This window comes from Typopeltis vanoorti, chromosome 15 (genome assembly GCF_054136105.1).
Source record: "Typopeltis vanoorti isolate ZY-2024b chromosome 15, IOZ_Tvanoo_1.0, whole genome shotgun sequence".
In the NCBI taxonomy this organism is placed as follows: Eukaryota; Metazoa; Arthropoda; class Arachnida; order Uropygi; family Thelyphonidae; genus Typopeltis; species Typopeltis vanoorti.
Window position 1 is genome coordinate 100,517,163 of NC_143563.1, and position 16,878 is coordinate 100,534,040.

Sequence of the window (16,878 nt, forward strand, 5' to 3'; positions counted from 1 at the left end):
TCTGCTTGTATGCTTGTTCAAGTAGAAGTTCTGCTTCTGGTAACTACCCTAACTTCCGGCTGACTATTGATTCTAATCGAAAACTTCGATTTTTGAGGTTCAGTGTCAACAACACAAGATGGCAGCACCAGATTTGATGAACCAAAGATGACCCTTGATTTACGTTGTCAACGACCATAACTGAGAATTTAAAATGGAGGCAGTCCTAGTTTTGAAATACTTATAAAACATGTGTTTAGGGACCATTAAAGTCCTAAAAGTTTACCAGAACGTGTTCCGGTCTGGTAAAGCCCCGGCCGTTCCTCATCACTAACATTACACAGTCTTGAAACAATATTTGTTATTTACCTCTGTTCCCTTTCCACAGTTAATTTATCCCCTTCAAATCCTGGAGACCAAATTTGAGAACAACAGTCTAAGTGTGGTGTGATCAGGGTCTTATACAATGGAACTATAACTCTTATCACTGCAGGTCAGTGTCCTTCTCAGTATTGCAGCAATCTTCTGGGTTACTTTAACCACCTTTGCAATATGTTCCCTGAATTTCAGGTTTCTATCAATCATCACCCCCAGATCTCTTGTCTCCCCTACTTCCTCCAGTACAGCTCCTCCAATCAAGTATGCAGCCTCCCATTGATGTATCCCAAACTTCAAGACTTTACATTTTGCTGCATTAAACTTATATATTCCATTATGTTCCTATAAGAAACATATATATCACATTTGGATCTTTTGATTATATCTGTACTTTTAATACGTCTTGGTCCCAGCATTGAAATCTTATTGTGTTAATGGGGAACCTCTAACTCACAAATGGAGGTTCTGATATATCTGGTTTGAATTAGCTAAAAGCACATATCTGTGCTTTTAGCTAATTAAAGCAGATATGTCTTTTATTTTGAAATCTTTTATATGCATTAACTGGTTATGGCTAAAACCTCATTTTCACTAATATTTATATATTCATTTCAGTGTATGACTGCAGAAAACTTACTGCAAAAATTTACTCTTTTGCCTTCTGAAATAACACGTTCAGAATTCCTTCAACTGTGCCCAGCTCTGGTGCAACAAGCAGTAAGTGGAGTATGTGACAAAAGTGAAACCGAAAGAACAACTTCAGAGTCATCGATTACTGAATGTATGTTTTATCTTGTGTATTGAAGTATTTGATTATACCTATGTATAATATGTAAATATCTTTCAATGAATTAATCCAAAGAAGTCTGCTGTTGGCTAGTTTAATTCTCTAATACTGGAATTTTCAAATCCCATCTTTCTTGAATATTAGCCTATATTGTAATGTTTCTGTTTATCTGATATATGGACTTATGCTTATAAAATTTTATGTTTGGAGTCCTAGGATTTTTCAAAAATTGTTGATGGAATTCACTTTCCATGTAACGCCAATCCCAAACATGCATGCCTGCAGTGGGATTTGTAGTGGCAGCCTATTGGTTGGAAAACTGATATGCTAGTGACTGAACCAAGCAGGCTGAATTGTTGGAGATCTACAGTTCTTTTTATTCGCGACTTGGTTGATTGAGAGTTATACAGTTATCCTTTGTCTCTTGTTTAAAGATGTTATGCAGGTTGTAAATGGGCATTTGTTATTTTATCAATTCTTAGTCCATCATTCTTGTCAAGAGATAGGTGATTAACAACTCACGAATTTCTTTGTATTTTATTTATTTATTATTATTTTTTTTGCACGTCATGCCAGGTTTTGATACAATGTAAATGAATTGAGTATCTTTTCATTCACTTTTGTGGCATGTTTCAAGTGCATTATCAGAAAAGCCTGATTTCACGTAATTACTGAATTGATGTGTTCGTGTTCTTTCCTTATTAGGATTATGCACTTTTTTCCCACTGACATATGGCAAGTTATAGGTGCATCTGAATGGGGAGAGGGGTAATCCTTGAAATTGCAGAGTAAGTTGCAATTCCTTAATATTAAACACCACAAAAATCAACATAAGAAATTTTGTTAGCACAACTAAAAAAAAAAGTCCAAACAACAAAAAATCACAGAAAGCAAACCCATTTAAAAATATTCATAGTCCAATAATACAAATTTTAATGATGTCCACTATCTTACAGGTCTAGACCTGATCTACTATTCTTAACAGATGTAAACCAGCAGCTTCTGTCCACTTCAACTTTCCTAAGGGGAAAATATCTGCATCTTTGAGGTCTGACATTCTATGCCACATAATGATAAACCCTTCTGAAATCACAAATTTTCTATTTGTGATATGTTGTTGCTCAGAATTACTTGACCCATTCAGTTATGTTCATTTGTTTTCTATTGAGCTCTAAATTCTGATAACTGCTGTCCCATTTTCTGTCAGAGAAATGATCTACAGTCTAAAACAGCAGCTCATCTTTTTTTGGGAATTTCAACATTTACAACTTAGAGGCTTCTTTTAATTCCACTGATGAAGCTGGCAGATTTGTTCAGTAATAAATTGTCTATCAGTTCAAAATGCTCAATCCTCTATTCCTCCTCACCATTGATCACTTCTTAACTAGTTCTCCTGATGTACAGGAAAACTGGTTAAGGAAATGATAGTGTTTTCTTTATCATTGATCTTCTGTTTAATTTGTACATCAGGTACTAATATGCATGGTCACCTGCCTTCTCCTGGATTCAACTCTTTCATAAACCACTCTGATATATGTCCATCAGCCGCCCTTGAATCCAAATCACCAGATTTGGATCACCATCCCATTTGCTCCAATTTATGCAACAGTTGTACATGGAATCTTATCAAATGCCTTTGCAAACTCCAGCAGTATCACTGAGGCTATTTCCTTTATCCAATTCGATTATCACTTTATAATAAAAAAAAATTAAGCAAATTACAGAGGCAAGATCTACCTTTCACAAAACTATTGCCACCCAATCTTGAATGTTGTCTTAGCAATTTTGCTAATACTTAAACATCACTCCTCTGGGATACTGACTGGCCTATAATTTGCTACTTTTGTTAGAAACTCCTTTAGGTAGTGGGACTATTGTCCTATTTCTACACACTTCAATGTACCTTCCCAGTACTGAGACTTAAATTAAACAACTTGGTCAGAGGAGATGATAATTCCTTTGCACATTCATAAATACATGGGCTGATATGTTATCTAATCCCATAGCTGTGTTTGCATTAAGGTCTCTCGCAATATCCTAAGCACCCAGTTTCCTAAACCTCTCTCACATCATTCCCAACTAGCATTGCAATATCACCATCTCATTACTAATAAGGTGGTGATATTGCGTCACAGTAATGACATCGCAAATTTCAAGTTAATCCTAAATTCATGTTCTTACCCTTTCTAGTAGATTAAATGATCATTCTTGCACATTTTATATACAGATGGAAAGATACTTGCTTGTTTTAAACTCGCTTTTAAGATGTAAAGAATAAATAAATGTTTTCAGAGTATGCAAATTTTCATTTTATCTTTTTTGTAGTGTATGGATACAGTACTCTTTCAGTCTTGATAATCAGTTTGTGTTCACTTGCTGGAGTCTTCTTAGTACCATTAATTGCAAAAACTGCTTATGAATATATCATGATGTGCTTCATTGGATTATCGTTTGGGACAATGACAGGAGATGCTTTACTTCATCTTATTCCACAAGTAAGAATTTTTGTTTCAAAACTGTTTTGAAAAATTGTTTACTACAAAATATACAGTAGTAATTGTAAACTATTCTGGATGACATTTTTAATAAAACTTGAGTGCATTATCTTTTCTATGTGTTTGTCTGATTTCAGACAGTATAGCAATCTGCATCACTGTTAAATAGATGACTTATGACCTCCTATAACATCATTCTTGATGTCATCTATGTTGCATTCTGTTTTCCATGGAAAGTATACGGACAGGCTTTTCCTGCCATTTTTTTTTCAAACAACTATTATAATATTTTGCAGTCCATTCTAATAGAATGGGCTGCAAAATTGACTAGAAACTAAACACACAACCTCAAGTTAGTTTACTTATTCTTAAAATAGTAAACATTTCATGCCTTTTTTTCTAATATAGTTAGTTTTCAATATAGCAATTTTGTAGGGATTGAAATAAATAGATTATAGTCAGCTGTGTTGTGAATTTCTATTATATTATGCCAATGATATAATGGTATTCTGCCATTGTAGTGAGTTTATTATAATTGGTATGCTATCGCAGAAGTTTACATTGATAGTTTATCATCAGATTACTGACCATGTACCTTCAAGGGATGTACAGGATATGACACTTCATGAACAACTCTCATCATTACTAACTTCCTATCTACAATTTTCCTTCAAATCGATCTGTTACCTGGTCAAGACCCCAATATTATCAGATCTTATATTTCTATCTTCTATCAGTCCATCTATATCTTGGTCTTCCTCTGAGTCTTTTTCTCTGCCAACCTGGCAGAGAAAACTTGTTTTGCTAATCTTTCCTCTCCCATTCTGCTTAAGTGACCATACCACCTGAGGTTAGCTCTGCTAACTAATAAGTTTTTTTAAATAAGAATAGCATAAAAACTAATAAGTTTTTATTCTTTCAATAGCCTTTTCTTTCATCAAATTAATGTCGGAGTAGAACTGTAAGCAACTTTTTATTTCTGTTTCATGAGTTCATAATTTGACAAAGACTAAGTCTGGCACAATTTTTTTCTTTCCTTTAACAATTAATTGTTTTTAACAATTTCAATTTTTTTATGAAACGGAAAGAAATCGGTAATTAAGGAGTAACTGGTATTTGTTCAGAATGAGTAAGGTTTTTTGTTTGGAATGAGTAATTTTACTCCAAATCAGTCTGTTACTTGTCAAGGCTCCAACATTATCAGATTTTATATTTCTATCTTCTAAGGCACTTTTTACTATATCAATCCACCTATATCTTGGTCTTCCTTTGGGTCCTTTTCCTGGCATAGAACACTTGTTTTGCTAATCATTGATTTTTCATTCTGTTTAAGTGACTATACCAACTGAGATTAGATCTAACACACTCCTGGATGTTAACAATGTTAAGTTCTTTTCTAATATCCTCGTTTTTAACCTTTTGAACTGCTGATTTTATATTCTACTGACCTTTTCCCATGTGCTGAATTAATTTTGCAAAAAATTTTAAAATAAAATCAATTAAAATTCTTACTGAAGTAAGAAGTCCGGACAGCATCATACATTCTTGATATACACTTGTTCACTCACAAAAATGGCAATAATAGTGTTTTATAAAATTTGCATAATCAAGGGGTTTCCACTTGAGGGGTGTATACTTGATTATGCAAATTACACACATTAATTTATGTAGAAATTAATCAAAATATATAAAGAGCGCTATTATTTACAACACAGTTATTACTAAGCCTACCAAGTGCCAGGGTATGAAAATCCTAAAAATTTAGAATGGAATTATATTTTTCAAAACAGGGCTGTACACAGAGGCCAACGTTACATTTGGTGCACATATACCGGCTCTCATGATGCTGCTTCTGCTCAAGAGTGGTATTGGAACACACATAACAAAATCGAGCAGCATTCTTCTTCTCAGTAAAAGGTACAAGAGAACAGAAATGTCTTTCTTTGAGACACAGTGGTTGATCTCCAGGTGATGGATGTCCTTTCAACCTCCCTGTTTTTCTGGGGATATGGTACTTTTGAATTATTTCCCTGATAAGCATGAGTTGGTAGTCTGCTAAGTTTGTGTTTTTTCCAAATTTTACATTATAGGGACAGTGGGAATTTAGTATGGTCATATCCAGAAGGTGGAAAAATAGTTTTTTGTACCACTTCATAGTTTTTCTCATACACTCAACAGAAGTGACCATCATATCTGTCCTGTCTACAGCACCTATGTTGACATTGTAATCCACCACACAATGTGGTTTCACAATATTCTCTCCTGTTTGTTAATCTTTTTTGTCTGTCTATGTAGCATATTTTCATGCAATGTTGTCAGCATAGAAACTTCTCTCCTGTCAAGCCACCTTATTGCAAGAATATTGTCTGAATCTTTTGCTTCTATTTGTCCCTTATTTATTGAAAGTTTATTTTTCACTTGGTTAGACTATAATAAATTTAGTGTAATCCTTTATCCAAGTGTGAGCAAACGAAGTTTGTGCCCGAAAGTATCTTCAGGATTGAGGTAAGGTAGTACAACACCAGGCAACTCGTTGCAAGGTGGAGCAAGCTAACACCACTCCTATTTCACTATCTCCCATAATGCAAAACACATCTCCTTGCGGATATGTATAATGTTATGCATTAAGGGAAGGGCCACTACCCAGACTAGTTTCGACCTTTATTGAGGTCTCTTCAGTGGGAGCCAGGCCCAAGTGGAGATACCAGGCAGAAGCATCAGCAAGGTCATCTCTACCAATAGAATTTGCCAAACAGTGCGCCACCTTTTTATTAAATTACTCTGGATTTAGAGAAAGATGTTGAAAGTTTATTTTTCACTTGGTTAGACTAAATAAATTTAGTTTAATCCTTTATCCAAGTGTGAGCAAACAAATGCATAACATTATACATATCCTCAAGGAGATGTGTTTTGCATTATGGGAGATACTGAAATAGGAGTGATGTTAGCTTGCTCCACCTTTGCAACGAGTTGCCTGGCATTGTACCACCTTACCCCAGTCCTGAAGATTCTTTCAGGCGCAAACTTTGTTCGCTCACACTTGGATAAAGAATTAAACTAAATTTATTATGTCCCTTATTTAGTTTCTGTGAAGATTTAGGCATTCCCTATCTATTTTTCCTCACTGTACCACATGCATTGGTCTTATTTTTATGCAACCAGTTGAAAAGTAGAGGGCTGGAATACCAGTTGTTGATCCATAGTGTGTTGACCCCTATGTAAATATTTCGTCATAAGTGTTTTCACAACTGCCCTGACACACCAAGGTCATGCTCAGGGAAGATGTCTGTGTCTTTCCCAGTGTACACTATGAAATATGTGATGAAACCTGTTTCACAGTCACAGATGAGAAATAGTTTTATTCCGAATTGACTTCTTTTTGAAGGAATGTACTGGGCAAATGATGATAATCTATCTTTTGAAAAGAATAAGCCATTCATCTATACACAAGTTTTGTTAGGGGTAGAACATTTCACTGAAACTTTTTCTTAGACTTATATAATCTGTCTCTTTCAGGTTGATTTTCATTATCACTAAAATGCAATAATCTAAGTAACAACAAAAATCTGTCCTGGGCCATCAAATCATAAAACTGAAGAGTTGAGAGGAGAGGATCTGTAGACCAGTATTCAGAAATTTTAAGTTCTTTTATCCTTGTCATTAGCAGTGTAATAGCTAGAAAAATGTAAAGTTCTTGAGGGGTGGTGTTTTTCCACTGCTTTAGTCATGAAGATGGTGTAGATAGTCTATTATTTGTGGTGAGGGTATGAAACTTGTTGGTTTCATCAGCTATTGTTGTCATTAGTTCTATGGTAAAAAATTGTTCAAAAATATCTAAAGCTGAAGAATCATCAGTGATATTACCTGTGATTATTCCTGAATTACTACTATCAAATTCGTGTACATTTGGAGTAAATGCATCATCATGCCACTTGAACAATACATCTTTGGTATGCATTCGCTTACGCACGTTCGTATCGAGACTTTTGTCATTATCTTGCTCGCTTGTAACACTTACATCACCAGGATCTGAAGTACACAATTCACTTAACTTGGACAATTCTTCTCCCGACTCATTTGTTGTTAACAATTCATCAATTTGATCATCACCAAGATAACCCAGATATTTACTGGTAGATGCCATGTTGTGACATCCCTGAAATCCCCGCAGTCACGTGGTTTATGCATCATGCTGCATATGATTAGTTGCACCAGTTCAAATTTTTATTTTTAGATGTCATACAAGGACAGAAACCCAAGTCAAATAAACTTCAATTGGTTGGCAATAGATGGAGGAACCTACCTGCGAAGTTTGAATATCTTACGATGATTCTTTCCATACAAAAAAAAAATTGTCTGAATATGGGAGGCGTGCCAACTGTACATATATGGGCTCAGCAAAGCAGGCATGTATTTCCGAGCCCGTAATAATACGTTCTCAGCAGTTAAAGGGTTAATATGATATTTCTAATCTTATACTTGAATCTTTCTCAGGACTCTCATATCTGTGGTCTCTGGTCTTTGAAGTGTTTTATTTCTAGTCTAGCTCTCAGATCCATAAGTTAAGTTAAAATTGGTTTGAACACTGTCTTATATAGAGCTAATTTAGTGTTTTGACTAATTTCTCTCTTATTCCATATAACTTTATTCAGTTGACTTCCAGCTATACAAGCTTTATTGATTCTGTTGTCTGTTTCCATATTTAATTTACCATTTTCACTAAAAATCATGCCTAAGTAGCTGAAATGTTTTACTTGTTCTATAGGTTCTCCATTCACAATGCAGTTATTTTCAATGTTTCTGCCTATTTTCACTTCTTTGTCTTTTTGCTGATTTTCATACCAAATTTATTACAACAGTTATTCAATTTAGTCAGGGAATCTTGCAGGCTTGTACTGGATTTATATAAAAGTATAACATGTCTAATGTAAAGAACTGACATTAACATCTCCAATTTTGATATCAGGTTTAATACTGCTTTCCTTCATAATGTTATCCATATAGATAATGAATAACAGAGAGGATAATGTACATCCTTGTCTGACACCAGATTTAACATCAAACCATCTTCATGTAATTCCTTCCTAACTGCTGACTTACAACTCAAAGATTAAATATTTCTTGATATAATGCCCCATTGACACCAATAACTATAGCATTTTGAATAGTTCTTCTTTCGACACCTTGTCATATGCCTTTTCAGGTCTACAAAACTTAAATACAGATCCTTGTTATATTCCCACGATTTCTCAACTATTTGTCATAAAGTGAAAATCTGACCCTGACAGCCTTTATTTGGCTTGAATCCAGCTTGTTCTTCACCAAGCTTTCCTTCCAAACCCCTTCCAAATCTAGTCCTCCCCCCCCCCCAACCACATTCATTTATTCACACACATTCCCTCCAGTGAAGTGCTGGAACATTTCCCTTGCATCTATCCTATAAAATGCTTTAAACAACTTAAATGTTTCTATCATATCTCCTCCTTTTCTCCTATCAACCAACTTCTGAAATCCACACACCTTCAATCTATCCTCATAGGGAACATTCCAAAGGTCACTCACCATCTTGGTCACTTGCCTCTGAATCCACTCCACAGCTTCCTCATTCCTAAGAAATCCAGGGGACCAGACTTGAGCACATTAATTCAGATGTAGACTTATCAAGACCTTATAAAGAGGAATAACAACTTCCTTATCTCTACTTGTTAATGGGTTCTTCAATAGCCAAGTAATCTTATAGGCTAGCTTAGTAATATGTCCTCTGAACTTTAACTGTCTACCACCACCCCTAAATCTCTAGCTTCATCTATTTCCTGAAGTATAGTACCATCAATGTGATACACAGCTTGTAATAAATTTATCCCAAAATGCATAACTTTACATTTCTCAACATTAAACTGACTCCCATTAACCTTTGCTCATACTGACGGCCTAGTTGAATCTTCCAGCAAGCTTTCCACATCACCTTGATTAACTATTTACCTAATTTTGCATTATCAGCAAACAACTGAAAATTTCCTTTCAGGTCATTTCCTATATCATTTATGAACAAAATAAACAGAAATGGTCCCAGCACTGAACCTTGTAGCACACCACTAGTCACCTGTTTTCATCTTGATTCTGTCCCTCCATATACCACTTTTTGATATCTGTCCAGCAGCCACCCACTTATCCACTTAACCAGTGTCATACTCTTTGTGATTTCCTTTCACCTGCTTGGCTAAATTCTTCTCGTAATCTGATTTTGCCATTTGTTATAATTTGTGTAACAGTGTTCCGTGTTGTATTCTGTTAAATGCCTTTGTAAAATCCAGCAAAATCATCATGTAGCCATTTCCTTTATCTGACTAAGCTGTTACTCTATTATAAAAAGTTAGTAAACTACTAAGGCATGACCGACACTTCACAAAGCCATGTTGACCCTCATACAGTATCATATTTTTCTCTACCCATTCCTGAATTGACATTTTTACCAATTTTTCTAGTACTTTTACCACCATGCCTGAGATACCGATTGGTCTATAATTCGCTACTGTAGTCTTAGAACGTCTCTTATGCAAAGGAATAATTTTGCCCTCTTTCCACTCTCTTGGAATTCTACCAGAGCTGAGACTTAAATTAAACAGTGAGTCAAAGGCACTGCCAGTTTCCTTGCACATTCTTGCAAAACCCTAGTTGATATCACATCTAGGCCCACAGCTATATTTACACTGAGATTCTGCAATATCCTCCAATTCATCCACCTCTGTTCCCACATTAGTCTATCACATAGGTTAAAGCAGTAACCTCATTGGGAAGATATATGCTTGCAAAGTGGTTACTCAGTATCTTAACTATTGTATCTGCTTCTGTCTGCTTGTGACCATCACTCATTAAGGTTAATTTTCCATAGTTATTCTTCATTTTACTTTTCACAATGAAAGAACTCTTTGTGATTTCCTTTCACCTGTTTGGCTAAATTCTTCTCATAATCTGATTTTGCTAAGCTGGTCACCTTTCTCTTTATATACCCTCTACAGCATTTTCTTCTTGTGCTTAATGATATTACTCATTCATCTAACTCCTACCTGATTAACCCCCTCCTTATCCTAGCTGCACAATTTAATACTGCTTCCTCTATAAGATTCTTAACTATATCCAATGCACTACTATCATCTGTGCCCTGCAGTGTTTTATGCCATTGTATAGATTTAAGCTTCTTCCTAAGCATGTTGTAATCACCTACCTTGTAGTTCCACAAACACTCCTTCTTGATAGAATATTCCTTGTGTTTTACAGTCTCTTAAGTCAAGACTGCATCAAATACTTTCACCAATTGGAGGCAATGTTTTCACCTTGGTTATGGATAGCTCTTCTGATCATATGACCAGGTCCAATACTCTCCCACCCCTAGTCCCCTCCATCACATTCTGCCTTAATTATCCCTCAGTAGGTATATATATTATATTTCCTTTCTACCATGTGATCTTCCTTCCAGTTTATATCTCCATAGTTCATGTCCCTCATAAAAACCACTCAAACCGTACTCATTGTACTAATTTGGTGATGCATGTCTTCAAGATCATCTATGGAACTCCCTGTCCTTTAGCAACAACTAACTATATATTTTGTCTCATTGGTCTTAATCTCACACTAGTTTGCTTCAAATGAACAGCCACCCTCCTATTTGTTTTAGTTGCAATTCATCTGCTATCATCAGCAGTATACCCCCCCCCCCCATCCTAACTTTAATGCCTTCATGAAAATACTAAACCCATCACATTGTATTCCTGTAACCTCATCATGTTGGATTGTGATAGAGTGGAATTTTAGGAACTCCTATCTTATCACAATCTAACATGCATTTCCAAACAAAAAAGGGAGATAAATATAGTAAATTGCCTCTGAGTATAAAATAATTGCTATATATATATATATATATATATATATATATATATATATATATATAACAAACAAGCATGTTCTGTTATGAGAGGTTAAATAAGTATGTATTTTGTGCCATTCACGAATGAGGTTAAATTAATATTGAAAGTGTAAAACATTAGCAGAGTATTATAAAATAACATCTATAAAAGAATTATAGAATGTAAGCACAAATTCAACAGTTGAGGGGGGGGGGTGAAGTCCAAAGGTCATGGAGCCGTGATGCGAGGGAGCAGCTCGCCCCAAGCAAACAGCGTGATGTCAGCGCACGTGCGATAGCAGGGTAGAGGCTGGACGTCATGCCGTAAGAGCACGTAAGAGTTGGCTGGACATCAAAAAGTGCGAGAAATGCCGAGAAGAAAAGAGGGAAATATAAGGGTCATGCAACTCGGAAAGAAGGCTTTTTGTTCCTGGATCTCCTAGTGTGTTCGTCTCTTGCGGTGGTGAAGGGTGGCAGTGCCTCCATACCGGAGGATTCCGATTAAGGCAGTTGCGGGACTCGGTGGCTGTATTCTCCGTGGAAGAAGCAAGCCTGGCAGTCCACAGGAGGTCAGTTTCCTGTAGACTAATGATGCAACATGGAACCAAAAAGGAAGATAAGTAGACTTTATTTGTGTTTCACTGAACGTGAATGAGAGATTTGTGCCACGTTGATAAGTTAAGGAAAAGGAACATTAATGATATAGAATAAGATTGTATTGCTATTGGTTAGAGAGGGTTGAACTTAATCTTTCTGTCTATCGCTGTGTTAAAGTTAGTTAATATATTGAAAGAAGCTACGAATATGTTTAGAGTAAAGAATTGATAAATTATAAAGAGATTGTGAAAGATATGAATGTTATCTTGTGTAGTCTGACAGAACTACTGAGTTTTAGATAGACTGTGATAATAATACATGACTAATGCTTTTAAGAGTGTTAATATAATTCTTACTTTTGAAAGCTACTGCATAATCTGTTATAAGTATATTAGTAGTATTTGAATATTTTAAACTCTGTCTGAAACTCCCTTAAGATGGGATTTAAACTAATGATATTGAGTGTACCAACTTTTGATATATATTAAACCTTGCTTTTGATTCTAACAAAGACTTTCTGTGATTTCTGGAATTCGATGCACCTCTTATAAAATATTACGAATCTATGGTGGAACATTAGAAAAAGGTAAAGTTTTTTGGCCACGTCTGCAGAGTTGTTAGGCATCATAAAGTAGTGTCCTGAGATTACCACTTGATTGTTAATATTACTAATCTAATAGCGCTAAGTGGCGCAGCAAAACAAATAAATTTTCTTGGCGTTTTACGAGAGGTAAATCTCAGACACTCTGATACTCTGGTGTTGCCTCGATCACGAGGAAATTCCATTGTCCCTCAGAGGTAGCACGTGATACCCGATTAAGAGTATAACGGAGATCGAACATAAAGACAAAATAATAGATATAAGTAGATACACGACGCAACAATCATCTGCTGTTAGCCAAGTCTCACTAATGCCTATTACTTTTGGCAAGGTTGCATTAACCAGTGCCAAAAACTCCTTCTTGTTCCTGTTACTTCTGGCTTTAGTATACAGAAATGGCAACATCCCTTTATTCTCCCCACCCACTTTTAATTTCTTTTAATTGACTACCTTATTGAATATTTTTGCTTGAGAGACTAGATTCCTCACTTGGTCATTCTCACACCCACTCACTTCATAGCAGCCTTCACACAAACTCACTTGCTTCCACCCTACTTGCTTAAGTTTCCCTGAATTTACATGTCAGCATGCTCAGTGTTTTTAACACAGATTGCAGGTTTGTGTTAAAATTTATCAGTATGCTTGTATATTGCTATTATCATTATAATATTCTTTTATAATCAACAGATGCATTGTGGGGAGTTCTCATTCAGTGAATCTATCAAACCTGAACCTCAAGTTCATTCCTATTTCTAGCATTCAAAACTTGTTCCAGCCACGCACTCACTCATCCACCATCTTCATGTAAGAAATCTACTCCTCACTTCCCTCTTTACCACTCTAACACAAATTCTAGGGATGGCCTTTCATTTTTTTTTTTTCTATGATTTAAATTCCTTCTTATTAATCATGTAAAATCCCTTCACTGAACTAAATATGTACCCTTTTTTAGTGGATTTAATTCCTTTTTTTAATGGATAGACCATCCATTAAAAGGCCTATCCAAATTTTAGCACAATAATCCATACGCATCCTGATGCCTTATAAATTTGCACAACTTCTTCATCTACTGGTGCATTCTTTATCTTATGAAGTGTAGTTTTTGCAACATACTCAAACTTTAGGTGACTCAACTCTCTCCTCTGTATTCCAAATTTTTCTGAAGCACAATTCCACCAATACAACAGACAGCCTTCTTATTTATTTTTTTAATTCTGTTAATCTAAAAACTTGCAATGTCGTTAATTCATCCAAGCCGAGTCTTTAAATCCTCCTGATGGGAGTTAACATCAGCATTGCCCTTTATTTGGCAACTTTGCAGAGACTAGACACTTGGGAACTTTGCAAAGTTCCCAAGCATCTAGTCTCATTCAGAGAGAATCTATCCATCTGACCAATCTATTTTTCTCTGGATCTTTGTGGAATAGAGTCATAACTCATTGTGCAAACTCTGTATGGTTTGACAGGTTTGTGGAATGCTCCTTATGAGGATAGGTTCAGGTAAAAGGTGCTTGCCTGTGTGTGTGATTTGCAAAGGTTAGTTGATTAGTGGAAATGAGGAGAAATAATAGACAACTAAGTTAGATGAAAAGCCAAACGGCTATTTTTTTTTTTCTGGCGAGGTTGATCAGTTAAGGGGATGAAAATCCTTATGCTTGGATACGCTGACAGTTCGCCGGCATGAAACATTCAGATCGTAGTTTTTCGATTTTAGTTTCGCTTACTGGCTGAAAAACAATAAGGGATTTTTATCCCCTTAACTGATCAACCTCGCCAGAAAAAAATAGCCGTTTGGCTTTTCATCTTAGTTATACTATGTTATAATATATAATATAGTGACACACCTTTCTGGCAATCGTATAGCAAAAGTATGCAAGTTTTTTTCACTTAAACTCTGATATTCTAGGTCTAGCTATATTCTAGGTCTAGCTACTCACTGATGAGACCTCAAAAAAGGTTGAAACCGGTCTGGGTAGTGACCTCTCCTCATAATGTAAAACAGTACTACATCTCCTAAGAGCTGTGTGTTTTTACATTATGAGAAAATATCAAGAACAGTGAGGGAACTTGCTCCACCTTTGCAACGAGTTGCCGTGGTGTGGCACTACCAAGTGGTCACTTACGCTTGGATATGCTGACAGTTCGTCGGTATGAAACGTTCAGATCGTAGTTTTTCGATCTTAGTTTTGTTTACTGGCTGAAAAACAATAAGGGATTTTTATCCCCTTAACAGAAAACTAAGTTATTAAAGAGGGTCTGTAATATTGACACAAAGGAAATTTTTCAGTACATGACAAATAGAGAGAGCACTAGGAGTCACCTCTGGGTGTGTGTGGAGAATAAGTGGAATGGATTGCTAATTCTAGCAATCCATTCCAGCAATCCTGACAGTAAATGAATTTAAGGAGAAGTATACAATATGCATTGTGTGTATAAAAGTTAGTGTAGGTCTCCTACAATGAGTCTTTGGACTCCATGGAGATAAGTATATTATTATACTTATCTGTATAATAATAATATGGAAAAACATTTTTGCTTCACAAGCATTTAGGGGTGCTTAACACGTTCGCTGCCAACTACGAGTATACTCGTAGTTGGTATATGAGCCTCACAAGCCAGCTACGAATATACTCGTATGACGCTTACCACCGGCAACGAAATTACCCATACTGACCTTGAAGAAATGAAAATGCTCAGCTTGTGGAGCTAGTAGCAAAAGTGTGTATACTCGTAGATGGTATATAAGCCTCACAAGCCAACTACGAATATACTCGTATGTCGATTACAGCTGGCAACGGGATTACCCATACTGACCTTGAAGAAGTGAAATTGCTTGGCGTATGGGAACAAACTATGCCTGAGTAGCATGGCAGCGAACGTGTTAAGGGTCAAAGCTGTATAACTGAGAGGTGACCTCTACATAGCCTTTAAAGGAATGCAGAGAACTGACCAGAGCTTCTGACCTAATGTCCAATCCTCACCTTCTCATGGTGCACCCTGTGGGGTATCTACTGGATACTGAAGGAACGAGGATGGCTGGCAATTTGGGAATTAGCTGCCCAAATTGTATTCTTATTGGCTTAAACCATAATACAAAATTATGGTACAACATGACAAAATTTCATGGCAGCTGGGGCGTTGCCCGGTTAAACAAGGCTCCTGCTTTAAGAGCAGGGGCCTTATGAGAAGCCTGAATTGCAAAGAAATGGAGCTAGCTGAGGAATTAGATAAGCACCAGATTGACATAATAGGGGTGACTGAAACAAAAAAAGACAAAAACTGGTGAGATCTTTCTGAGCAATAAATACAAAATGTTATATTCAGACAATGACAATCAAGGAAAAGGAGTAGGCATAGTATTCAACACTAAATAAGAGGCTAATCTTCTTGAATGGCAGGCAGTCTCTAATAGAGTGATGTGGGCAAATATCAGAATGGGGAACTGGACAACGAGACTTATTTGTGCCTATGGTCCCACAGAAGGTTCTACTAAGATAGAAGTGGAGGAATTTTTTGAGGCTTTGGAGAAAGCAGCTGACACAATGAAAAAGGAAAAGTTGGTCCTTGTTGAGGATCTAAATAGCAGAGTAGGAAATGATTGCCAGACATACAAAAATATTTTGGGAAAATTTCGAGAAAAGATCAAAGCTAATAATAATGGTAAATACCTGTTGGATTTCTGCTCAGGACATGGACTATATTACTAACACCATGTTCCAACATAAAAATGTGCACAAATTCACATGGAGAGAAGAGGCAAGGAATAAAGGTCTCATTGACTATGTTATTGTTGATAGTAATGTTTTCTCCCTGGTGCAGGACACCAGAGTATACAGAGGATTTGAAATTGGAAGCGATCACTATTTAGTCTTGAGCAGGATAAAATTGAATTTCATATTGAAAAGAATAACATGTAAGAAAGTTTTAAAGCAAATAAAAGTTGAGCAGCTCTCAGATGTGAACTGTATACTAAAATACCCAAAGATTATTGAAGAAAAAATTAAAGATTTTGAGAACAGTAACCAAACCTTGGAGATTCGGTGGCAAGCCTTGAAGAAAACCCTGATTGATTCAGCCAGAGAGGCATGTGGTGAGGTTGTCTGCAAGGATAGAAAAATCAGAACTCCATGATGGACAC

The 16,878-nt window shown here is 36.0% G+C and overlaps 1 protein-coding gene across 1 annotated transcript in view; it reads left to right on the forward strand.

Moving 5' to 3' along the window:
• LOC150099030 (metal cation symporter ZIP14-like) overlaps positions 1-16,878 on the forward strand; it is a 281,749-nt gene that overhangs the window by 119,792 nt on the left and 145,079 nt on the right. The window contains exons 6-7 of the mRNA XM_090405794.1: positions 973-1,138; positions 3,470-3,639. Coding sequence (XP_090261920.1) covers positions 973-1,138; positions 3,470-3,639 — 336 coding nt within the window. The remainder of the gene's footprint in view (positions 1-972; positions 1,139-3,469; positions 3,640-16,878) is intronic.